This window comes from Carassius carassius, chromosome 43 (assembly GCF_963082965.1).
Source record: "Carassius carassius chromosome 43, fCarCar2.1, whole genome shotgun sequence".
NCBI classification, from domain to species: Eukaryota; Metazoa; Chordata; class Actinopteri; order Cypriniformes; family Cyprinidae; genus Carassius; species Carassius carassius.
The window spans coordinates 1,577,501-1,604,529 of NC_081797.1; the positions used below are offsets into that span (position 1 = coordinate 1,577,501).

The 27,029-nt window shown below is 32.7% G+C and overlaps 1 protein-coding gene across 1 annotated transcript in view; it reads right to left on the minus strand.

Moving 5' to 3' along the window:
- Positions 1-27,029, minus strand: part of myo9ab (myosin IXAb) — a 97,877-nt gene that overhangs the window by 45,998 nt on the left and 24,850 nt on the right. Inside the window, exons 2-9 of the mRNA XM_059535921.1 lie at positions 25,305-25,962; positions 24,200-24,436; positions 6,976-7,070; positions 6,072-6,134; positions 5,854-5,953; positions 3,412-3,465; positions 1,215-1,312; positions 901-1,027 (exon numbers count right to left, since the gene is read on the minus strand). Of these exons, the coding sequence (XP_059391904.1) occupies positions 901-1,027; positions 1,215-1,312; positions 3,412-3,465; positions 5,854-5,953; positions 6,072-6,134; positions 6,976-7,070; positions 24,200-24,436; positions 25,305-25,962 (1,432 nt within the window). The remainder of the gene's footprint in view (positions 1-900; positions 1,028-1,214; positions 1,313-3,411; positions 3,466-5,853; positions 5,954-6,071; positions 6,135-6,975; positions 7,071-24,199; positions 24,437-25,304; positions 25,963-27,029) is intronic.

Sequence of the window (27,029 nt, forward strand, 5' to 3'; positions counted from 1 at the left end):
CAAAAGTTTTCAGAAAGGACCAAAACATTGTAAAAAGAAAACACAAATGAGGAATCTAAAGCTCATAAAGCAGAAAGTCTTCAGGCCAAAGACTCATGTGTGCAGAGAAAACCAAACCTTTCTCAGTGTGAGATTAAACTGAAGCAGCTGGAGTCAAGATTCATAAAAAAATAAATAAAAAAATAATAAAATAAAATAAAATAAAATAATAACATTTAATAATAAAATAAAATAAAAAATAAAATAAATAAAATAAAATAAAATAATAACATTTAATAATAAAATAAAAAAATAAAAAAATAAAATAAAATAAACTAAATAAGAATAAAATAATAAAATAATAAATGATAAATAAATAAACAATAAAATAAAATAAAACAAAATAAATAAAATAAAATAAATAAAAATAAATAAGATTAAAATAATAAAATAAATAAATAAATAAACAATAAAATAAAATAAAATAAATAAAAATAAAATGATAAAATAAATAAATAAACAAACAATAAAATTTAAAATAAAATAAAAAATAATAAATAAATTAATTAATTAAATAACTAATAAAAATAAATACATTTTAGATGGAAAACTTATTAAAAATGTGCAAGAAAAATAGAAACTGATACATTGATAAAGTACAATAAGAATGTCAACCTATATAAAATGTTTAATGACCAATTACAAAACATGACAAAAACCCGAAATTACAAAAACTTGATCATAAATAAAAATAAAATTGGAATATAAAATTAAATAAATCGAATTACGATATAAAATAAAACAATAAAATGAATTCAATTAGTTCAAAATATTAAATAAAACATAAAAATACATTTTTTAAAAATCAATCATTTAAATGTAGCTCGATTTGCACAGGTTTAGATTTGTGGTTCGTCTCACCTCCAGCAGTTCGGAGACGATAGGAAGCACCTCTGGGTTGCTGATGTCGATGGAGTCGTCTCTGTACGTCTTCTTCTTGTAACGGATATTTCCCAGCAGAAGAATCGCAGACAGTAAGGAAAAGATTCTGGGGGGAACAAAACATGAGTCAAATCTCACAATAAATAAAACTAAAACGTAAAGAGAAATACATCATCACAACCCCACCCTCTAATGCCACATCAGCCAATCAGATGCCAGAAAGCCTGAACACATGAAGTGATTGACAGGCAGACCGTGTGTCTCTTCAGACGTGGTTTCACGCTGTAACTCACTGTTTTCTGGTGATCGGCAGGAAGCCCACCATCTCCATGGCCAGCTGCAGACGCTCAAAGTCATGCTTCAGATCTTCTCCTTCCACCGTGAAACAGTCCTGAGCCAAACACAACACACGGAGCGTTAATCAAGGCACAAAACACCCCCCAAATCACTCTCATTTCACCTCCAACCCACATTTAACCTCGCCTTGGTGTTAATAGTAATAAAATAAATGATACCTGAAATAAAAGATTCATAAAAGTACATTAAAAGTGTCAACATTCATCAAGAGTTTTATTTATTTTATTATAAATAAATAATACTATTTTTTATTGTTTATGATATTTAATAAAATGTTAATTAGCATTAAATATTTATTATAATATATCACACAGGTTTGCAATGGAATAAGGGTGAATAAATGATGACGGGTTTGTGTTTGCATGAACTATTCCTGCAATAAAGTACAAGTAACAGGATTATTAGAGTTAACTAAAACTAAAACCACTTAAAAAACATGATTGCTACTTGAAATAAAATGTACTTTTTTTATTTTATTTATTATTATCAATTATTAACATTGTTTATGATCATAAAATTATCATTCTTTAAATAATAATATTATATTATAATATTTTAATATTATAATATTGTTTTATTATATTATTATATTTATTATATTATATTAAATATTATATTAATGAAACAAAATTAACTCTTTCAGATACTTACCAAGGCAATTTTCATTTAGTTTTCAACTTTAAATGAAACACAAATATATAAAAACTAGATAACAATTAAAAAAAAAAAAAAAATGTAAAAAGGAAAATGACACATTAAAAAAAAAAATTACTAATAATTATTTAAATAAACACTAAAACATTTTAGAACATTATACATTTAAAAAACAAAAATTATAAAAATAAAAACATTCAAAATATTAATAACACCATAATAGTAGTAGGGGAGCAGTTAATATAATGTAGTTGCATAATGAGCATAAGGATTTGCAGTAAATTAAACGTGACTCATTAAAACACAAACACAAAGCCGCAGCTCTTTGAGGACGGTCAGAGGCAGAAGTGTGCAGAGGAAGTGAGGCGGTGAGAGACACACAACTTCCTGTTGACCCTAATAATAGCCTGATGTAAGTGTTTGGATCACTCTAAAGTCGGTTCATCTCAGCGATTCCTGACAATGATACAACGTTTCAGAATCAACCTGTGAATGTAAACCCAGTTCCTCAAGATCCCATGGGAACAAAACGTCTCGTTATAAAACTATTAACACGAGCAAAACTGTGCTGAGACAGAGCAAGCAAGAACAACAACAAAACAAATCAGTAAGGTTCATCTGGATGCTAAAGGCAAAAATATACTAATGTAAAAATCATTAAAAATATTGAAATATTACAAATAAAAAATGTATGAAATTAATAAAATAATATCATATAAAACAATGCTAAAATTAAAAACTAAATACAATATAAAAATAAAATAAAAATGTAAAATAATCTAACAAAATGAAACAAATGATAATCAAAATAAAAGTAAAAGAAATACAACAAAAATATACATTTAAAAAAATATTTCTTAATTATTTTCCCATTTTTTCCTGATAATGCAATACTTTGAATCAAATTTGTTCAGTTTTCACTTTAATTTTACTTAAAACTTTAGTAATTTTTAGTAATTATAATTAGTTCTTTTCATGTCTACACATTATTTATTCATATTTATTTGAGCAATATTGAAGTATGAGTAATAATATTCAGTTTCAGTAACTATTTAACATTTAGTTATTTTAGTTTTTCAACAACAACAAAAAAAGAAGAAATGTTACCTTTGCAACATGTTGAAATAAAATAAATTTTATATTTTTATAAACATTTAATGTCATTCAAGTCAAGAAAAGTTATACTATTATAATTATGGTAAATATTATTTTTATTGTTATTACTATAAACTATAATAACCCTGTTCTGGTCCAAAGGAACGCACAGGACCACACGTGAAGTCTTGAAACGCTGTGTCTCTAATCGAGTCGATCCCTGCGTCTCCATCAAGCGCTTGATTAAATGCTGCTAATTAGATTTAGACACACAACAACAACAGTAGAGACGTGACGAAAGCAAACGGGAGAAGCTCTACGTGAACACGCACACACACACACACACACACACACACACACACACACACACACACTGATACTGACCAGCTCGGTCTCACAGTAATTTCCCCAGTGCTGTCTGTGGACTTTCTTTGTTATCTGGAAGGCAGACAGACAGTTAAGAGCTGCAGACATGCTCATCTGTCTCTCTCTCTCACACACACACACACACATGGATGGTACACACACAGGGCTGTAAACACTCACTCTCACAGAGATGACATTACATTACCATTCTACACTACGATGAATCTGATCAGGACTCATATATTATTGCATCATATCGAATTTCTAGATATTTTGGCCTTTAAAAAGACGTTTACTGTCCAAACACTAATTGAATGTTCATTGTGATTTGTTCACCCCGAGTAAAACTCTTGAGATGAAACTCTCTAAGATCCTCACACACATCTACTGATGTCTATTCCTGCAGTATATCACACAAATATTACACATCCATGCATCATGATCACAGCAATGCTGAACCAGGAAGTTGTACGGCACAAAAGCGGCAGACGATGCTGTATGTGTGTGTGTGAATGTGTGTATGAGTGAGTGAGTGTGTGTGTGTGTGTGTGTGTGTGTCTGTCTCTGTGAGTGAGTGATGCGAGTGCATGTAATTAGTTGACTAAGAAAGCAGAAAGCAGACAGACTGGCTAAACCGATCGTCTGCTAGCCACCTCACGTCACAGAAGACGGTTAATTCTCAGCACATAGAGACTCTTTCAACTAAATATCACACTATAGAGACTGTGTCTGTTCCCCAAACTAGAAAATACAAAAAAACGTCCAAACCAATTTAAGAGTAACAATTTATGCCAAACAACATGTAACAACATGCCAAAGAACTATTTAATTGCAGACCGATCTCGAATCTCTCTTTTCTGTCCAAGATACTAGAAAAGGTGGTATCCTCACAATTATATTCCTTCTTAGAGAAAAATGGTATATGTGAGGATTTCCAGTCAGGATTTAGACCGTATCATAGTACTGAGACTGCTCTCCTTAGAGTTACAAATGATCTGCTCTTATCATCTGATCGTGGGTGTATCTCTCTATTAGTTTTATTGGATCTTAGTGCTGCGTTTGACACAATTGACCACAACATTCTTTTGCATAGACTTGAACACTTTGTTGGCATCAGTGGAAGTGCATTAGCATGGTTTAAATCGTACTTATATGACCGCCATCAGTTCATAGCAGTGAATGAAGATGTATCCTATTGATCACAAGTGCAGTATGGAGTACCTCAAGGCTCAGTACTAGGGCCGCTACTCTTCACGCTTTATATGTAACCCTTGGGAGATATCATCAGGAAACATGGTGTTAGCTTTCACTGTTATGCTGATGATACTCAGCTCTATATTTCTTCACAGCCCGGTGAAACACACCAATTTGAAAAACTAATGGATTGCATAGTCGATATAAAAAACTGGATGACGACTAATTTCTCACTGCTAAATTCTGAAAAAAAAACCCTGAGGTGTTAATTATAGGACCTAAAAACTCTGCATGTAATAACCTAGAACACTGTCTAAGACTTGATGGTTGCTCTGTCAATTCTTCGTCATCAGTTAGGAACCTAGGTGTGCTACTTGATCGCAATCTTTCCTTAGAAAGCCACGTTTCTAGCATTTGTAAAACTGCATTTTTCCATCTCAAAAATATATCTAAATTATGGCCTATGCTCTCAATGTCAAATGCAGAAATGTTAATCCATGCATTTATGACCTCAAGGTTAGATTATTGTAATGCTTTATTGGGTGGTTGTTCTGCACGCTTAGTAAACAAACTACAGCTAGTCCAAAATGCAGCAGCAAGAGTTCTTACTAGAACCAGGAAGTATGACCATATTAGCCCGGTCCGGTCAACACTGCACTGGCTCCCTATCAAGCATCGCATAGATTTTAAAATATTGCTTATTACTTATAAAACCCTGAATGATTTAACACCTCAGTATTTGAACAATCTCTTGTTACATTATAATCCTCCACGTCCGCTGCATTCTCAAAACTCAGGCAATTTGATAATACCTAGAATATCAAAATCAGCTGCGGGCGGCAGATCGTTTTCCTATTTAGCGCCTAAACTCTGGAATAACCTACCTAACATTGTTCAACCTGAGTGAATGAGTGAGTGTGTGTCTGTCTCTGTGAGTGAGTGAGGCAAGTGTATGTGTGTGAGTGTGTGTGTGTGTGTGTGTGTGTGTGAGATCAGCCGCACGCGACCAGCATTCTGTTCACTCTGATCTTGCCTCCACCGATGCTGACGACTGTCACCATGGCAACAGCGGCACCTGGCAACAGCCTCAGCATCATCCAGCTCTTTGTGTTGCCATGGATTACAGGGCATGTTTTTCAGAAAACGAGCTGAGAGGATGTTTTTCTGCATGTTGTGCTTTTCATTAGGAACGAACAAGGACAGACTGTAAATACAGTGTTAAATTTGACAATAAATCTGTTCTGGGTCTGGTTTGAGCAGCTGTACCTGGTTCAGGTAATGATACTCCTCTGGTTTAAGGAGATGAAATGCTTTTCTTTCTTCTTCACTTGCTCCAGCCAGCAGGTAGTAAAACACATGATAGTTCCTGCGAGAGAGAATAATATACAGTATGAGTAATATTAATATTAACACTGACCAGTGGTTTAAATAATAACAACAATCTCAACATTTTAGGTATAAATACATAATATCATGTGACGTACCGCTCATTGTGCTCCTGATAAACCAGTCGGGATTTTTCCAGAAGATATTTCTCCACATACGCTCTGAAATCAATAATCAATGAAAAATCAATAAAAATCCTATAAAGTATCTGTTAAAACTTCCACCAGAAGCAAATACATTCATTACAAATACTCCACACAAAAACTCAGAAACAACACTGATGGTTTTCAAATCAAAACTGATACATATTAGAGAACATTATTATTAAATAAAAACATCAAAAAATATTTTACAATTTTAAAATGTTATAATTTAGTATTAAACAAAATATTATTTCTGGCTTCATTTCAACCAAAATGTTATGCCTCGATTTCCAGATTTACAAATAATAATAATAACAATAGGATTATTATGAACAAAAAAATGTGAAACAAAATACTTTAAAATATATAAATAAAATAACAAATTGAGTATTTAATAAAAAAATATAAAAAGAATGTTTACATTACAGCAGTAAAATTACAATACTAGAATTTATGTCTTTTAATTTCTAAATTTTGTGGCATTATACCATTGAGCTTTTCATATTTTACACACACACACACACACACACACACATAATAACACATTTATTTATACAAATGTATTTATGTAAAAACTGCGATTTTAAAACTGCACTAAGCCACATTCCGATTCTATTTTGATTTACTGTTCATCCTTTACATTAGAGCATCATGGGATACGCAGGCTGTTCCAAAAGGACGGTATCATCTTATTCAGTATTAAATTCATTTACTTCTAGAAAAGTATCAATAAAAGTAGTTTAATCCATTTATAATTGAATAAATAATTGACTATTGCGTATGTAATTGACATAAGTGACTATAAAGCAGTCATTTAGGATGACAGGTCAGGTGACTAAACAGAAAAAGCAGATCTCACCCTCTCACCGTCCCGCTCTCCTGATAGTTGACTTGAATAAATTTGCCAAAGCGGCTGGAATTATTGTTATGGGCCGTTTTGGCATTTCCAAAAGCCTGAGGAGGAAAAACAAAGAAACAAACAATATTAAGGGACAAACTTAAAAAAAATACTTTGTACTGTAAATATTGTTCATGCCTCATGTAGACCATGTACAGATGGTTTACACAGTCTGACGACCGATTCCTATCGTTCATTTGTGTTGTTCATGATTAAAACTGACCATAATCGTGCAATATTTTAGGGTATATATACACCACACTTCCCTAGTTGATTGATTACCTTAAGAAATGCACATTTGTTTCTGAAATGTTGCTTAAATACATAAATGAAGCATAATCTATTTAAATAAGCAGTAATTTGCACACATTTCCAGATTTATCTGAACATTGGGTAATGCCAGGTTCAAAATTATCGTTTGATTTTTTTAACATATTAGAGTTAAAGGTTTTTACAGAAGGAAATTTGGATTCCTCTTTTTGCTACCTCGAAAATTAGAAAATACTGTCAAAATACAGAAAAAAAAATACATTTTTACCCTTTTTTAACAAACATAATGTTGCGTGAGTAATATATGAACAAACCCCTCAATAAAACCCTTCAGAACATAGACAAGAACAATATTGTGAAATTTGGTGCATGTAAGTGCTGCTGAAGTGGAGAAACATCTCATTTTTAGAAAATGGCCTTTAAAGATATGCATTGTAATTCAATTCAACAGACGCAAATCGATAAAATGCAATGAAACAAACAAAAAAATACTAATCAAGGGAATGATATATGAACAAACCCCTCGGTAGAATCCTTCAGAACATAGACAGGAACAAAACTATAAAATTTGGTGTTTATTAGCGCAGCGCTGCTTTGTTTACAGTGAGAAAACACTGTATCTGCTGTCCCATGTGCGCCCCCTGCTGGCAGAGAGTGAAACTGCGTCTCATTCAAAGCTCCCGCCTTCCTCTTTCAGATCTGTTTTATGTAGTACAGCTAACTAAAGTCAGACCATTCAGTTTTTGCTTGAAATTGAGAAAATGGTCTTTAAAGATAAGCACTTGAAATGAAATCTATAGACGCAAATATATTAAGTGCAATACAAGAAACACTTAAAAGTGTATTTTGGATCTTTTCCCTACACTAGTCTGAAAAAACACTTTAAGAAAGCTCAAAATCTTAAAATGAACCAGTGCATGATAAAAAAAAACAATGTTTTGCCTGAAAGCTGCAAACGGCTGAAAGTCTCAGATAGGTTCAGAAGAGTAAATCCTTCTGCAGACTCGTCGAGTCTCACCATTCACACTGACCCGACGAGACACATTTCAATTAAAACTTTATGATGTGGAACCAGGAGTCCCTGCCGCTGCTTTCACTGCAGCTCACGCAGAAACACACGCCGATTCACTTCAATCTCTCCACAGGATTGCTTCATCCGCTCAGACTCATGTGGAACCAGCAGGGCTTTATATGTGGAGGAGTGACTTAACAACAGCTGAACAACAGTTAGAAATATTTTGTGGTTATGATCTTTAAATTCAAGTTTAGAAACATGTAAACATCTTACCAGAAACACTGATCAAATGAAATGAAATACAAATTTGCATTGTACTGTACTAAATAAAAGCCTTTTGCACACGTCATTTAGAAGCAAGCTGCTTCATATGATCCTCTAAATATCATTACAATATATTTAAGTAATAGTTCAAATATATATATGTAAAAAAAAAAATATATATATATATATATATCAATTAAATTAGTATTTTACACATAAGTATAATAATAATAATAATAATGTTGAATTTATATAGCGCCTTTCCTGAGTATACATTATATTAGTTGAACAACAGTTAAAAGTATTTATGATCTTTAAAAAAAAAAAAAAAAAGTATTTACTTAAAGCATATGAAATATGAATTTACATAGGATTTAATAAAAATACCACTGGATGAAACGTATAACATTTGGAAGCTAAATTCAAAAACTGCCTTGTTTATGGCATCATAAGCCCCTTAAAATACTGAAAATATTATTATTATGAATATATATATATATATATATATATAATATTAATATGTATATGTATAAAATAAAATAAAAAATACAATCAAACAATAAAAAATTTTTTTTTTTACAAATTACTGTACATTATATTAGCTGAGCAATAATTAGAAGTATAAATAAAAGTTTATTATAGCAAGTTTGAAAAAAATATATAAACATGCATATTTTAACCGCAAATTTACAGTTCGAAGCTGAATGGTGACATTGTATATCCCTCAAAATATTCAAAATATAATTAAAACAGGGTTTTTTTTCCAAATATTTTAAATAATGAAAAAAAACTTTAAAAAATAATCACTAAAAATAGAAGTAAAAATAATACTGTATAGTGATTATGATTTGAATACAACTTGGTTTAAAAAAATATGTTAACATAAACATGCAAACATATTTCTCAAACATTTACTACATCAAATTAAATGTAACATAACTTTACACTGGATTAAATAAAAAACTCACTGGATGAAATGTCCCATTTGAAACCTGAAATCTTCCCCTTAATTAATATTTAAAATATAATTACAGATCTTATAATAGGTAAATATTAATACATATTTTAAATATTTTTAACAATATTTTAAAACATTTATTTAATTAATATCAAAATTTTTACAACTATTTAAATTTATATTACATAGGTAAACAACTAGAAGAAATAACAAATAAAATGAGATGAAATGTCCCGTTTGGAAGCTGAAAGTCTAAAGCTGCCTCTCTTCTGCAAGAAAGAAGCCAAACACACGGAGCTCAAGCTTTACACAAACACAGCCTGCACCACATGAAGTGGGGGGCCGAATATGTGACAGCTGATTAATGACAAGAAACGTGTGAACATGATGAAGTGAACATAAACAGGGCTGAACCTGGAGAACCTTCCAGAGCTCAGGAGCTCCACTGGGAGGCGTCAGGAGATGCCTGCGATTCAGTGCTCGACTGGGACAGGAGCCCAAGGAAAAACACTCTTTACTATAATATTTATGGACAATGGTACAGCAAGGCACACTTTGGAGCACCGTAGAATACCATTTTGATTGCATGATGCATGGAAATGGCTATGCATCCTACAGTTTCCTAAATTTTTACAATTAAAATAGTTTAATATGAATGCATATTTAAAAGGTGTTTAAATACAATTTTTGATATGCATTTGAAAAAAAAAAAAACTTTTATATTTATATTTTATTTTATAATAATATAATATAAATTACAAATATATCGAATGTACGTATACATAAGTAAAAAAAAAAAAGAAAAAACGACTAAATTATCGAAATGCTTAAAAAAAATACACAAAATATTTAAATAAAAAATTAAAAAGGTATTTAAAACATTTTATATGTATTTGAAAAAAAAATCTAAATATAATTAAAAAAATACATACATGTATACATAAGTAAAAAAAAATCTAAATGCTTAAAAAAATACACAAATTATTTAAATAAAAAATGTAATTATTTTAAACCGTTTTAAAACTGCTAAATTACTGTATATATACATATACACATACACACACACACATAAAATATATATATAAAATCAGATTGTGTGTCTAATGTGCTGGAATGATTCTCTGTCTCGTCTCTCGTGTGGTTTGACAGTTTATTCCCTCTGTATTTGCTCCATAATGGAGTTTCTCTGCGGTTTCTGTCAAGACAGGCCACATATCTTCAGCGGGGACCCTGGGGCCATTTCCACACTGTCACTTTCTGTTAACCAACACAAGAGAAGCACAGCCTCACACCCTCGCTGCTGGTTAAAGAGGGCGGCCGGTGACAGCGAGAGGACAGACACCGATGGGTTAATTACGCTGTCAGCGCTTCATGCTAAAGGGTCAACATGTTTATCTCCAGGCACAGGTTTCATCTTTCCCAGTATAATACTATCAATCTAAAACAGTCTAAACGCTCATCTTATTATATGTTTAAATTCATTCAATTATAGTTTATATATTTATATATAAACATTCAAAAATCATAAAAATATCTTTTAAAAATTTCAAATATCTATTTAAAAAAATCCAAATAAAATATTTCAATCATTTTGTAAATATGATTGAAAAATTTTATTAGGATTTTTTTTTTTTTTTTTTTATACGCGAAAATGGCCATGCATAATATATATATATTTAATGTTTTAAAAATGTACATATAAATTTTAAATTAATTTCAAAATTATATGTACATTTTTAAAACATGAAATATATATATATATATATATATATAAATTATGATATTTAAAAATACAATAAAATAAACAATAACATATTCAAAATAACTCAAACTCGCACTAACACAGTCTCACAAACACACACTGAAAGCCAATCATATCACGTTCTGTTAAACTAAACTCTAAAAGCTACAGAGGTGTTTATTCTGTCATTTGTAATACTCAAACACTGTATCCCGAGGCAGAGAAAGTAAAGCTAATCACATTAGATGCCTAATTAAACATAGCGCAGTACTGAAGATCCTGTAGAGGTTCCCAGCCCGCGCCGGAGGACACAAACACAGAGGATCAGAGTCGCTCTAAACCCCTCACAGATCAGCTGCAGGATCAGACGGCCGTCACAAGACAGGCCTCAGATCAGTGCAACACACCAGTGTACAAAACATAACGCACAAATCGTTTTTTAAATGTAATGCAATCCAATGTTTTTAATGTGTGCTTGCTTTAGCGCTGTAGATTCAGACGTGTTTTTAAATGCACGGCGGTTGTGATGGATTTCACTGCACACTTCAGATGTGGGTCAACACTAGGTGTAATCTCTCTTTCTCACACACACACACACACACACACACACACACGTAAATACTCACACAAAGGCTTAGCATTAAAATGCCTTGAGCTAAAACTGACATTAACTACACCTTCAAGCCTTACAATTACACAAAGGTCAGTCAATTCTGTGTAAAAAAACAACAACAAAAAAAACACTTTCAATATGAAACTGTATTTCATATTTTGCTACCAAATTTACTAATGCAATACCTGACACCTTCACATACTAATAGTCTGCATGGCCATTTTCGTGTATAAAATAAAATAAACTTTCAATATGAAACTATTTGTTTTGCAACCAAATTTACCAATTTAGACACTTTTCACATACTAATAGTCTGCATGGCCATTTTCGTAAAATAAAATAAAATAAAATAAAATAAAATAAAATAAAAAATAAAATAAAAATATAGATTAAAGAAAAATACAAAATAAAATAGATGAAAATAACAATAAAAAAACTATTAAAAAAAACACCCATGGGTACATGTTTACGCAACCAAAACTAAAAAGTGCAGTTTGCCAAACCGCTCGACTGACAGCTCTTGTCATCCGACCCCATCTGTTTCATGAACACATCTAAAGAGAGACGTTTCTTTGTGTAATTGAGAAATAATGGGATAAATCACTCCATTATTTGTCATATGTGTTTGTTCTGGAGCATGAAGTGAATGTAATCGTTCAGTCAGTGAGGATTCAGCTTCAGGGTTTTCACCATTCACATCAACAGACCTGCTGTCAGACAATATACAGTGTGAAATAATCAGAAAACGTTTGTTTTATATGGAGTTTAGCACAAGGTAAGACAGCACACTAGAGCGATCATGTCAAAAACACAGACTTTCTGACAGAGACTAAAGCAGAAGTTTCGTTTGGACTAAATGAATAATTAATGGATTCATTTAAATGTTTAGTTCTCCTTCTGTAGTGCCTCAGAAAAGTCAAACTTCTGTTCTACACAAACACACAGATATATCAGGCTAAATGAGGATACAGCATTGATTTCTATTGTTTTATAATTAAATACTGTTATATAAAGCTAGTCATGATGACTCATGACAAACAAACCCACACTATCCCTAAAGAAAACGACTGATTTACAGAAGTACTCACTTCTGTAATGTGTATTTCCAAGAGAAACAGGATATTTAATGACAGGGCTTGATTGGAGGAGTAAAGTGGACATGTCTTAGAATGAAGACAGACTGAACGTGCATCTGCTAAATTAAACTAAATAAAATTAATATAAAGGGTAATATATCATATCAAAACATGCAAATCAAAATTTATATTTATATATAAAAATAAACATTAAATTATGTTATCATTTATATAATTTTTTTAGATAAGTAATATCAAAGCAATATCCAAAATAAAAATAATCATATTTTTATATAAAACACATAAGATTATAAAATACAAATATAATAAGTAACAAAAATATAAAGTACAAAAACGGACTAGTTATTTCACTACTGATAACATAAAATATGAAAATACACAAAAATGTATACAATCACACAAACATTAAAATAATTAAGATGGTAAAGAATGGCAATGAAAAGACAAAAACCTAAAAATAAAAACAGAAAAAGTTATATACATATATCCACAGTCTAAGAAAGAACCATAGAAAGTAACTACACAAAGAAATTGAATAAAGTGCATAATGTTCATAATTCATAAGTTCAACATACAATAAACATCCATTAAGGGAGGATTTGTTAGAGGAGCTAAACACACACATACATCTTTATTAGAGATCTAACCAAATTATGTCTGTGTGTGTGTGTGTGTGTGTGTGTGTGGGTGTGTCAGTTCACTGCAGATGTGGTTAAATGATGACAATGACACACAATTGCAGCAATTTGTAAGATCATCTAAAATTCTGATCGCATTTGTGCTGCTCTGCAGATGAAACTCAATCGCACACTCAAGACTCCCTCGAGACAATAAAGAGGAGAGAGACAGAGAGATGACATATCAGATATATTTTCAGATTATTTTATATTACCATCACATCATCCTGAACACATTAGAGCTAGTATTAGAATGACAGGTTAGATTCTAAACTACATAATAAAATCATACCTAGAGGACACTGAAAACTGAGAGATTGTAAACTACAGAAGATAATCTTCTACCTAAACTACAGGACATAAACTGAATGACAGGTCAGATTCTGGAATACAAGACAAACACTGAACTACAGCACAAACGCTGATCTACAGGACCAACTCAGATCTGAGGGATTGTAAACTACAGGACAGACTATAAACTACAGGACAGAATATTCTACCTAAACTACAGGACAAACTGAATGACAGGTCAGATTCTGAACCGTGTCACAAACACTGAACCTAATCACAAACTCTTACCTAGAGGACAGACTCAAAACAGAGATTGTAAACTACATTTACATTACATTTAATCATTTAGCAGATGCTTTTATCCAAAGCTACTTACAAATGAGAACAATAGAAGCAGTCAGGTCAACAAGAGAACAACAACAGTATACAAGTGCCATGATAAGTTTCAGTTAGTCTAGTACAGAACGAAAAGCCAGTTTTTTTTTTTAAATAAATGAAAAGACAAGAAAAGAAGGAAAAGTGCTAGTATTAGTTGGTTAAGTGCTGGTTAACTACAGGACAGAATCTTCAACCTAAACTACAGGATATAAACTGACTGACAGGTCAGATTCTGGAATACAAGACAAGCACTGAACCTTATCACAAACTCTTACATAGAGGACAGACTCAAAACAGAGATTATAAACTACAGGACAGAATCTTCAACCTAAACTACAGGACATAAACTGACTGACAGGTCAGATTCTGGAATACAAGACAAGCACTGAACCTTATCACAAACTCTTACATAGAGGACAGACTCAAAACAGAGATTATAAACTACAGGACAGAATCTTCAACCTAAACTACAGGACATAAACTGACTGACAGGTCAGATTCTGGAATACAAGACGAGCACCGAACCTTATCACAAACTCTTACCTAGAGGACAGACTCAAAACAGAGATTGTAAACTACAGGACAGAATCTTCAACCTAAACTACAGGACATAGACTGACTGACAGGTCAGATTCTGGAATACAAGACAAGCACCGAACCTTATCACAAACTCTTGCCTAGAGGACAGACTCAAAACAGAGATTGTAAACTACAGGACAGAATCTTCAACCTAAACTACAGGATATAAACTGACTGACAGGTCAGATTCTGGAATACAAGACAAGCACCGAACCTTATCACAAACTCTTACATAGAGGACAGACTCAAAACAGAGATTAAAAACTACAGGACAGAATCTTCAACCTAAACTACAGGACATAAACTGACTGGCAGGTCAGATTCTGAACTGCGTGACAAACATTGAACCTCATCACAAACTCTTACCTAGTGGACAGACTCAAAACTGAGAGATTGTAAACTACAGGACAGACTATATACTATAGGACTTAATATTCAATCTAAACTATAGGACATAAACAGAATGACAGGTCAGATTCTGAACTGTGTGACAAACACTGAACCTCGTCACAAACTCTTACCTAAAGGACAGACTCAAAACAGAGATTGTAAACTACAGGACAGAATCTTCAACCTAAACTACAGGACATAAACTGACTGACAGGTCAGATTCTGGAATACAAGACAAGCACCGAACCTTATCACAAACTCTTACCTAGAGGACAGACTCAAAACAGAGATTATAAACTACAGGACAGAATCTTCAACCTAAACTACAGGACATAAACTGACTGACAGGTCAGATTCTGGAATACAAGACAAGCACCGAACCTTATCACAAACTCTTACCTAGAGGACAGACTCAAAACAGAGATTGTAAACTACAGGACAGAATCTTCAACCTAAACTACAGGATATAAACTGACTGACAGGTCAGATTCTGGAATACAAGACAAGCACCGAACCTTATCACAAACTCTTACCTAGAGGACAGACTCAAAACAGAGATTGTAAACTACAGGACAGAATCTTCAACCTAAACTACAGGATATAAACTGACTGACAGGTCAGATTGTGGAATACAAGACAAGCACCAAACCTTATCACAAACTCTTACCTAGAGGACAGACTCAAAACAGAGATTGTAAACTACAGGACAGAATCTTCAACCTAAACTACAGGATATAAACTGACTGACAGGTCAGATTCTGGAATACAAGACAAGCACCGAACCTTATCACAAACTCTTACCTAGAGGACAGACTCAAAACAGAGATTATAAACTACAGGACAGAATCTTCAACCTAAACTACAGGACATAAACTGACTGGCAGGTCAGATTCTGAACTGCGTGACAAACACTGAACCTCATCACAAACTCTTACCTAGTGGACAGACTCAAAACTGAGAGATTGTAAACTACAGGACAGACTATATACTATAGGACATAATATTCAATCTAAACTATAGGACATAAACAGAATGACAGGTCAGATTCTGAACTGTGTAACAAACACTGAACCTCATCACAAACTCTTACCTAAAGGACAGACTCAAAACTGAGAGATTGTAAACTACAGGACAGAATCTTCTACCTAAACTACAGGACATAAACTGAATGACAGGTCAGATTCTGAACTGCGTGACAAACACTGAACCTCATCACAAACTCTTACCTAAAGGACAGACTCAAAACTGAGAGATTGTAAACTACAGGACAGAATCTTCTACCTAAACTACAGGACATAAACTGAATGACAGGTCAGATTCTGGAATACAAGACAAACACTGAACTACAGCACAAACGCTGATCTACAGGACCAACTCAGATCTGAGGGATTGTAAACTACAGGACAGACTGTAAACTACAGGACAGAATCTTCAACCTAAATTACAGGACATAAACTGATATAACAGGTTATAGATTCTTAACTACATGACAAACACTGAACTACAGCTCAAAATCCAAGCAATGGGATGTAAACTGAACGACTACATTACAGTTTTTTATAAATTAAAAAAATAATTTCTTTACAACCACAATAAAAATGCTTTATTTTTTTAAGTTTAGTTTTTTTTTTATTCCCTTTGATTTGGGGGTGAAATGTTACCTGGAAGCTTAGCAAAACATAGAAATTGAACTACAGGACAGACAAATTGTTAGATGACCTTTAAATGACTAAACAACAGAAATTATCTTCTGGGTGTTGCAGAATAGAACCAGCTGATGATTATACATGAATATCCTACAATCACATCTGTAATGGACAACACAGATACCTGTGCTCTTTAGTCAGTTTCTATACAGTTGTTAGGGTGTTTGGGCAGATGCTGTGCAGTAACTAGTGTGTTTGCAGGGTTGCACTTGCACTGATGTTGTATGTGCTACAGTGAGCATCTTTTTGGTTCATGTGAGCGTGAAGCAGAAACGCTGTGACTCTACACGACCCTGAAGGTCTCGTCAAATGAAGCAGCCTGATTCCAGGTGAAGCGGGATGACGTGTGTGTGTGTGCGCGTGTGTGTGCATGTGGGTGCTGGGAATGCTTCTACTGCTGGAGTGTGCAGGATTGATTGCAGCGTGCTGCTGTGTTTTTAGTTCACACACAAAAATCAGTCCACAATATATGCACACAGACTCATATAAAAATGAATACAAATGATAAAATATTAAATATTAAATTAACATACAAAAAACTACAAAAATATAAAATGAAATATAAAGTAAAATAAAAGTATAAAAAGTAACTACAAATATAAACTAAAATACGTAAGAAATATATATAATATAAATGTATATATATATAATAAACTAAAATACGTAAAAAATATATATAATATAAATGTATATATATACATTTATATTATATATAATTTTTACGTATTTTAGTTTATATTTGTAAATTACTAAAATATACAATTTAATACATAAAATATAAAATACAAGTAATATGAAACATTTAAATACAAAAATAACAATGTAAAGTATAAAAATAAATAAAATTTTACATTAATAAAAATACAAATTCATTTAAATTATTAAATTGGAAATATATTCATGACAAATAGCAATAACAATAAGAAATATAAATATAAAAATAAGAATATAAAAAGTAATATAACCACTTAAAGTATTAAAATGAAAATATATACTTAACAAATAAAGATAAATATAAATAAAATATTAAAATATATAAGTATAAAAATAAAAAGTACAAAATAAATCAAATGTAAAAAAAAATATGAAAAACTAATATTAATAATAATAATTTGGAAGTTGCGAATGCAGTGTAATTAATTACTATGTAATGAAAATATATTTTAATGTGTTTTTCTGAGATCAAACGATGGGAAAAAGAGCTCAGACAGGAAGTGCTGTTGATTTCAGCTTCCTGTCTGTCTAGCCGGTGAGACCCAGGCCAAAGCAAAAGACAGACAGAAATAAAAGGCCATTGAGTGTCGTCCAGCCAGCACAGGAATAATGATTCTGCTCAGTACAGTGTGTTCAGATGAGAGCGAGAGAGAGAGACTGTATGTGGGTGTGATACAGATAACAGATGTTCTGTAGAAAGCGAGAAGGAAGCGTGAAGAGGAACGCATCTAATCTAACACAAGATTACAGTGTTCAGGTTCAGTCAGGTCTGATGTTCTCCAACAAGAAAACACTAATGATATGAGAGTCGACGTCACACTCACGTGTTGCTGAGCTCCGAGCTGTTTTATACTGCACTGCTGGGTAGTTTCTAAGGTCTTGGGCTTAAAAAATATATAATATTTCTGGTATTTATGCGAGGGCGTTCTGACTGTGAGTGAGCATTACTGAGTACACACGTAATGTGATGAGTGTTTACTTCATACTGGAAGCCAGAGGCTCATACACTTGCAGAACTGTGCTACTGTAGTATATTTATTCAGTGCACAGACTGATTGTTTTTGTGCACTGTCCAGCCCTCACCAAACCAGATCCAGACAGTAGAGGCAGCCTCTCGTTTAGCAATATATAACTAGTTAGATGTCTCTCCATAGGTTACCTAGACAGAAGCTCAGGAGCCGAAGACAGGACGGCCCCTGAGGGCCCTGTTCACTGGGAGAAGTCTGCTTTAAAACCATCAGCTGGCCCCAGAGACCACGGGGTCCCAACAGACACAAACCACATGAAGAGAAGAGACAAGGACATCAGCTGATTACCATCCCACGAGAGTCACTCCAGAAGACTGAATACACCACTGATCACATCAAGAATAAATTAAATGCATTTATTTATTTATTCATTCATTCAATTTTACAAGGTAATTTTGAAAAGTAAAATATTACAATATTGTATTTTTAAAATATTATATATATATATATATATATATATATATATATATATATATATATATATATATATATATATATATATATATATATATATATATATATATATATATATATAAATATTGAAAAAGTGAATATAATTTTTTTTAAATAATATATAAACACACACACTTATGTATATATATATATATATATATATATATATATATACACAATTTGAAAAAGTAAAATATCGTTCAAATATTCTAATAAAGCATCACAATATAAATATAAAATTAACTTATTTTAATATTATACTATTATTAATAAAATATAATAATGAACTAAAAATATAAATATATTATATAAATTATTAGATTAATATATTAAATTAAATATTAAATGATTATTATTTATTAATTACTATTTGAAATATTAAAATATTTTATTATTTGCATATTATAATATAATGTGCCATAGTATTATATATTATAAAATTGTTATAATATACTGAAATATTACAAAAATACAATTTGAAACAAAAAATCTAAACTAGTTAAGTAGTGCTCAAAAGCTTGATATATATTTTATAATAATAACAATAATAATATTAAGGAATAATTATAAAAAAAATTAAGAAAAATAAATACAAAAGATAAAAATCCCTCTCAAAACATTTACAGACAAAAAGTAGTGTTAACATACCACTCCAAGGTATAAATAAAAAAAACTACATTTCCATGTTACGGATCAACAAATCATGCAATAAAAAGCCAAAACAAATCATGGTACTTGTAAAATGTAATTCTGCATGAGACTGAACTGTAGAATATAAATATCAAGTACTGGTCTCTGAAGGCTGATAGATGAAGTACGATGAATCTCATGCCAACTCTCCACATCATTTCTATACGTTTATTAAACATTTCAGCTCATCTAATGATGCTTTCAGATTTCACACATTCCCTCAAAATCAACCATTATCTGACCAAAACACACACACACACACACACACACTGAACCCGCTCTACTGTAGTTCTGCAGCTTTAGCTGGCTGCGTTGTGCAAGCGTTTTACAATCTTCAGCGTCTGTCTGTCTTCAGTCTTGTGGTTTGTGTGAGCCACATGTGTGATCAAACCTGCTGAGTCGACAACATTCACGACAGACAGACTGAAGCATCCGCAAGGCAAAACTAATCTTATTTTACACAAGTCTGCATTATAAAACCCACACGATGAGAAAGAAACACTAAATAAAACAGCGAAAGCAGTGCGGTCTGATTCAGAATGACTCTTTTGAAGCGATTCTTTTGAAGAATCATTCTGACACACTGTCCCTCGGACGATGAATCACAACATTCCTCTAAAAGCTGATTGATCGGCTGATCTCAGCATCATTAATGTCCCTGCGCCTCTAATGGAAACTAACGATGGCTTGAATTAAACCCGCTGGGTGCTCAGATTGCTGCTCTGAGGATCCAAACTCAAAGATGTAAACGATTCAGAAAATAAATCTCTGGTTTTGATTGGCTGTAGATGGAGTTATTCTGATTATGCAGCGTTTATGATACGTCCTCATTTAGATACACATGTATGTTCATCCTCCTCTTTTGTACAGCAGGTTTTTCTTCATCCAGGTCAAGGGTTTTCAATCTAATAGACATCAAAGACCCTCATGATGTGAAATGTGACATGCAACTAATGTATATAATTTCATGAATAAAGACCCAATTTATACTAATTTAATTTGGTATGCTTTATACTATGCCAACTGACAACATTATTTAGGAAATATTTTGTTTTCAATAAGGTTTTTTTTTTTTTACTCCCTGAAATTCTGTACTATTCATTCATTCAGTAAAGTAAAAGTTATGTTAATCAAATTATTTAGATCTTATTAAATCTAATTTGCATTATTTGTCTAATTTATTTTTATCTAATTTTATAGTTTATATATATATTAATCTATTACTTTATTTGACTTGATTTTCATTATTTAAATCAGTTTTAATGTATTAATTATGTATTTATTACACATATTTAAACGTTTTCATCCATTCATTCATTCAGTTTAATCTAATGTTTACTTATTTTAAATCAAATTAGTTATTTAGATCTAATTTGTATTATTTATATTAATGTAATTATTTTTTTTTAAGATTGTTTATTTATGCATTTATTTTAATCTAATTAATAGATTAATTTTATTTATTCAAATCAATTTTCATTATTTTTTATTGGTTTTAATTGTGTATTATGCATCTATTAACACCTCATTTTTATTTATTTATTGTTGTAAATATTTTCCACAAAGTATTTCTTTCAAATGTCAATCAAATCCAAACAGTTTAACTAATTCCAAATGTTGCTCCACGACAGAAGTTGATCTGAAAGAGAAATATCACAAGCATGCTCTGCATTATTAAGTGCATGTTCAGAATGCATAACATGCATAGTGTGAAGTGTGTGTGTGTGTGTGTGTGAGGTGCGTCCTCTCGCGTCACATTCACCCAACATCACACATGAACACACTAACTCTAGTCCGTGTGATGAATGATGACATCATGCTGCTGCTCAGTTCCTGCAGAAGTAGAAGTCATGGTTAACCCTGTTTCCCGCCTTGGAGCCAGTGTTACTTCTTCACAGTCAGATTCTGAACTGTTCCAATCACTCACACACAGCAGGGTTATTACCCTCAACCGAAACATTTCACTTCATTGAAAAACAAAAACAGAATTAGATTGGAAAAACGCCAAATCAAAATGAGAAACATTGCCTTGGCAAATCTAATGTTTGAGCTGATGTAGTCAAACTACTCACTGTAAATAAATGCTTAAACTGAAGTCAATTAAACTTAAAAAAGTATTATTAAAAAATACTACAAAAAGTACTTAAGGTACTACAATTTAAAAATGATTCCTAATTTAAATAAAGCTGAAATAAAATACAAATGTAAGATGAAAGACTTAACAATAAACAGTAATAATAAAAAAATATTATATTTATATATATATTAATTAAACGTTAAATGCCTTGGCAACTAAATAAAATAAGTGTATTAAAGCAAATTGAAACTAAAGCTGCAATAAATTCAAAATTACTAAAAATTAAACTAAGTTTGAATATTAGTTTTAAAACTTTGAATGAAACTTATGAAACTTGCGCCGGTAACTAACTGAATTTATGGGAAATGAAATTAACTGAAATGAATTTGATTAATTATTAAAATGTAAAACACATTCTAATTATTTATAAAACCTAAAATGCATGCATTTCACAGTATAATAATATTCTGAAATAACACTGATTCAAAGCTTGTTGCTTATTATATACACTAACCGATTTCATGCATACTGTAAAGTATATACTGTGTGTGAGCGAGACACACCATATCTGTGTTAAATCTGAGACCACTGACGTGTGTGTCCGACTAATACAGTCCACTTTTGGAAAGACGAGAAGAATCTGAGTTACAGCGTCCGTCTGGTATGTTAAAACACACACACACACAGGGACATCACAAACACAAACAAAAGCGTTCCCATCTGCGTGCTGAAATACTTGTCATAACTGTAAGAAGAGCCAATGTTTCTATATCTGTTTAAAGCGACATTCCACATAAACAGAGACACAGAAAAGCACATTTTCTGCGGTTTTCGCTCTTATTTATGGCATGCAAACAGCAGGATCTGAGCTTCAGCCAACATACACTCTGACTTACACACAAAATACAGCAGTTCTTCTAAACAAGCCATCGCTTCATGTCCAAAAGAGAAGCTTACCAGACACGTTTAGGCCCAAATTTCAGCTCTGTGGCATTCATTCAGAGTTGTGGTCTGTAAGTGTGCTAGTGTCAGTTTTCTCAGTGATGAGTGCGTCTCATTCTGACCCTCAATACACAAGACCATCATATTATCAACGAGCCAAATTCAAAATCATAAAGTTGTTCTTGATTCAGTATTTCGTAAGTTTGGACAGGTACTATTCTGTGTACAAGTAACACACATAGACATCGAAACCATCGTTCACGGATCACAGTAACAAACCCAGGTGCAGAAACCTGCTTCCTCAGCATTAAAGCTGAGAACTTATTCAAGTTAAACTCAACTTTTATTTTGACGGGTTGCTGTGAATACCTTTACACATTTCTGCGTGTATATGATATGACGGTTTTCCTCAAACAAAAGAGTAAAATGTTTGGGAAGTGACTCTCGGAGCAGTTCTGGGATGTGGTTCATTTGCATTACTGACACACTATTTTCATATTTGACACTGGAAACACAGTGGAAACACAGAAGCTGCTTCTGAAGTGGCATTTAGATGCATTTACACACTGTTTAATGCAGGACATGAATGCATTTAACCGAATTGCAATTGCTTAAATAATGTTTTGATATATAAAACAAAACGTCGAATACTGATATTATAAATCAATCAAATAGTAAAAAGATCTGAAATCAAAACCGCCAGTAGGTGGCAGCAAGTCACTGTTAATAAGTGAGTCACAGCGATTGAACTGAATCGTTTAAACGGTTGATTCATTCAGGAACGAATTACAGTCATGTTCCTCACAGTTTGGAATAATTTTTATTGTCGAAATAGAGCAAAAACAGGCAATATGGTGTAAGTATCTTAATTAACTTCTAGTTTACTGAGCCGTTGTAAAAGATCAATATCACATTTGTAATCACAGTGATTTTTGGAAAAAAAACGGCACTCTTTGTGTGAAATTAATTAACTTTATGAAGTAGCAAAAATATATAAATTTTTGCCCCCAAGTCTAGAATTTGAGATTATTCTTAATGTATTTTAACAGACCGAAGCATGCAGTGAGAGAACACACTCGCACTACTCTAGACTTCACGTAATGCATGCACTCTGTAGTTGTGTTTGGTTTTTGCAAAATACTTCGCAAAATCGTTAAAACAACAAATACGATATTATCGCAAATGATATACATCGCACACCCCTACTTCAATTAATACATAGAGACAGCAAAACCAGCATTCAAGGATCACCTTAGCAAAACGAGGCACCGAACCACACTTTATTATCAATAAAGCCCTTACCTCCAGCACAGGTCCAGCCCCGAGGATGATCTGCTCCACGCCGCTGGCGAAGCCCTTCTGGCTGAGCGCCGTCAGGTGGTGGATGAGGAAGTTGGTGCTCTGCGTCTTTCCTGATCCGCTCTCTCCTGAGATCACGATGCACTGGTTCCTCCTCCTCTGCAGCATGGCGTGATACGCCGCATCGGCCACCGCATAAATGTGCGGCTCCAGCTTCCCCAGCCGCTGCTTATCGTACATCTTCAGGCGAGACACCCCAGGTGAACAGGGAAAATAAATTAGCTACACAGTTGATTTATTACATTAAGAATTACAAAAAACTGTCCCTCTGTAAAAACCTTCAGAATATAGACTGCAATCTTCAGACACAAATATACAATAATTGCTATAAAAGAAACACTTAAAAGTGTAAAATTGAAAAATACTTCACGAAAAACCAAATGTGCATTAAAAATAGGGCTGGGGCAATAATTCGTGGATCGATTCTGAGATTATCGGAATGCATCGTGATTTACTCTCAAAACAATTCGTAGCTTAGTTTTGAACAGCAGATGGCGCTCTAATCTAGATCTTAACCACAAACGCTTACAAAGAAAAGCGTCGGCTGGATCATGTAAGTGGTTAAATGTACTTGGTGGCTTTTATGACGTGAGATTAATGTCAACTGCCTACTATGAACACCCATGTAATTCGCATCAAACTTTTTAAACTGTATGAATGATTATTTTACGTTAAAGAGGTGTGTGTCAGGAACTGTAAGTGAGCGGAGTACGGCCGTTAGGCAAAACTAAGCTCAGAATCCAGAGAGGATTACGATGCATTGCGATAATCTCAGAATCGATATACGAATCGCGATGCATCGATTGCTAAAATACGATTTTGTATTTAAAGACATTTCATCTTAGTATTTAGTATTTTCAAAATACTTCTTACCAAATAAACTCTTTATTAGACTGTTGATTACTTGTATCAATAAGCACACAAATACTAGATTTAAATGCATTTAAAATACAATAAAATACAATTACTTTTTCCAAAAGCATTCAAATACAAAACAGTATTTCAAATACATGTATTAAACGCGGTGTTTTTGCCTGCAGTGTCTTGCCTTAACGTATTTGGGGTTATAGATGGGCAGGAACTTGAAGGGGTTGACGACAATCAGGATCCCTCCGACGTACGTGTAAATCTTCTCTTGCCGAAAGCGTCCGCGCAAGTTCTCCAGCAAAGTGCGCTCGTTTAGATCGGGCAGCGCGCAGAGATCGTTGACATACGGAGGCTGCGGGAGGAGTCCGCGCTCCACCATCCTCCGCCGCTCCTCAGTTACGCGGAGCCACATCTGCAGGTTTCCGTAGAGGATGGATCCGTCCAGATCCTTCTCGCGCAGCAGAAAGCGGTAATCGTCTCCGGCCAGCCGGTTCTCCAGCGCCATGCGCGGCCACAGCATCATGCGCTGCACGGGACAGTCGCATGGGTTAAGGATCCATTCCTCGCCGCCGAACTCCTTGACCTCAGCGAGCACGTAGAAGCGTGCGCGGTCCAGCTGCAGCCGCTCGATGACGCGCTCGATGACCTCCGCCGCTGACGTCACCTTCCGAGCCGAGACGGGGCAGTAGATGGTGCCCTCGGACAGAGCGCCGGGATACACGTGCAACGTGAACTCTGAGTCCTCGTAACGCCGGCGCCCTCCGGCATCATGGCAGCTCATGATGCTAAAGCAGCTCCCATCAGCACCAGAGTCACCCGACAGATTTACGACATCCCACCTGCAGACAGACAAACACAAGCGGCAGTCAGAACACTCTTACGGTCCAGGATGGCTATCGGTCAGAAAGGAAAACGATTAAAAAAGAAGGTAAATTAAATTAAATAACATAAAATAAAACCGATTCAATAATTTTAAATAAAATAAAAAAATATATATAAAATTTTAAATAATAAAACAGAAAGGGACAGACAAACACAATCGGCAGTCAGAACAGAGTGGCTATCGGTCACAAATAAAACGGTTAAAAAAGAAGGTAAACAAAATAAAATAAACAATAACCGAATAAATAAAAATAAATAAAAAAAATTAAAATACAAAAACAAAATGAACCATAAAATAATTAAAAAAAAATTTTTTTTTTTTTTTAAATAAATACAATTATAAAGAAATAAAATGTTAAATAATAAAATAACATTTGTGGGGTTTTTTCACTTAGCTGCCAAGGCAACATTTCTAATTTTCATTTAAGTTTAACTGAGAACAAAAATTACTAAAACTAAAACTGAAATAAAAATAAAGGCAATATTTTCCTAATATTAACATTTGATTTATTTTAGGTTAGTTTTAGTCATTTTAGTACTTTTGAATTTTTGAATTTAAATAATTAAAACTAAACTAAAATAAACTAAAATTAAAAACCTGAAACAGTAAAATGACTTACTAAAATAAAATAAAATATTAGATGAAAACCTTAAAAAATGCTGCTTGCTAATTTTAAAGATGTTTTTATTATTATTATCGTATATAATTTATATTAATATTTAAATTTTTAATATTGCATTTAAAAACCAAGGCAACCTTTCTAATTTTTACTTAGTTTTAAAACTACACCTGAAAAGAAAATTCCTAATGTTAATATTATATTTTTGTTTAGTTTCGTAATTTTAGCACTTTAACTTAAGTTGAAGAACTAAACTAGACTAAAAATTATTTTAAATGAAAAGCTGAAACTTAAAAGAAAAAAAATCGGCTTAATGTTGCCTTGGCAATTTACTGAAATAAGCTTACATTTTTACATTTTTCTAACATTTTTCTAATAATTTTAGTACTTTAACTTTTACTTCT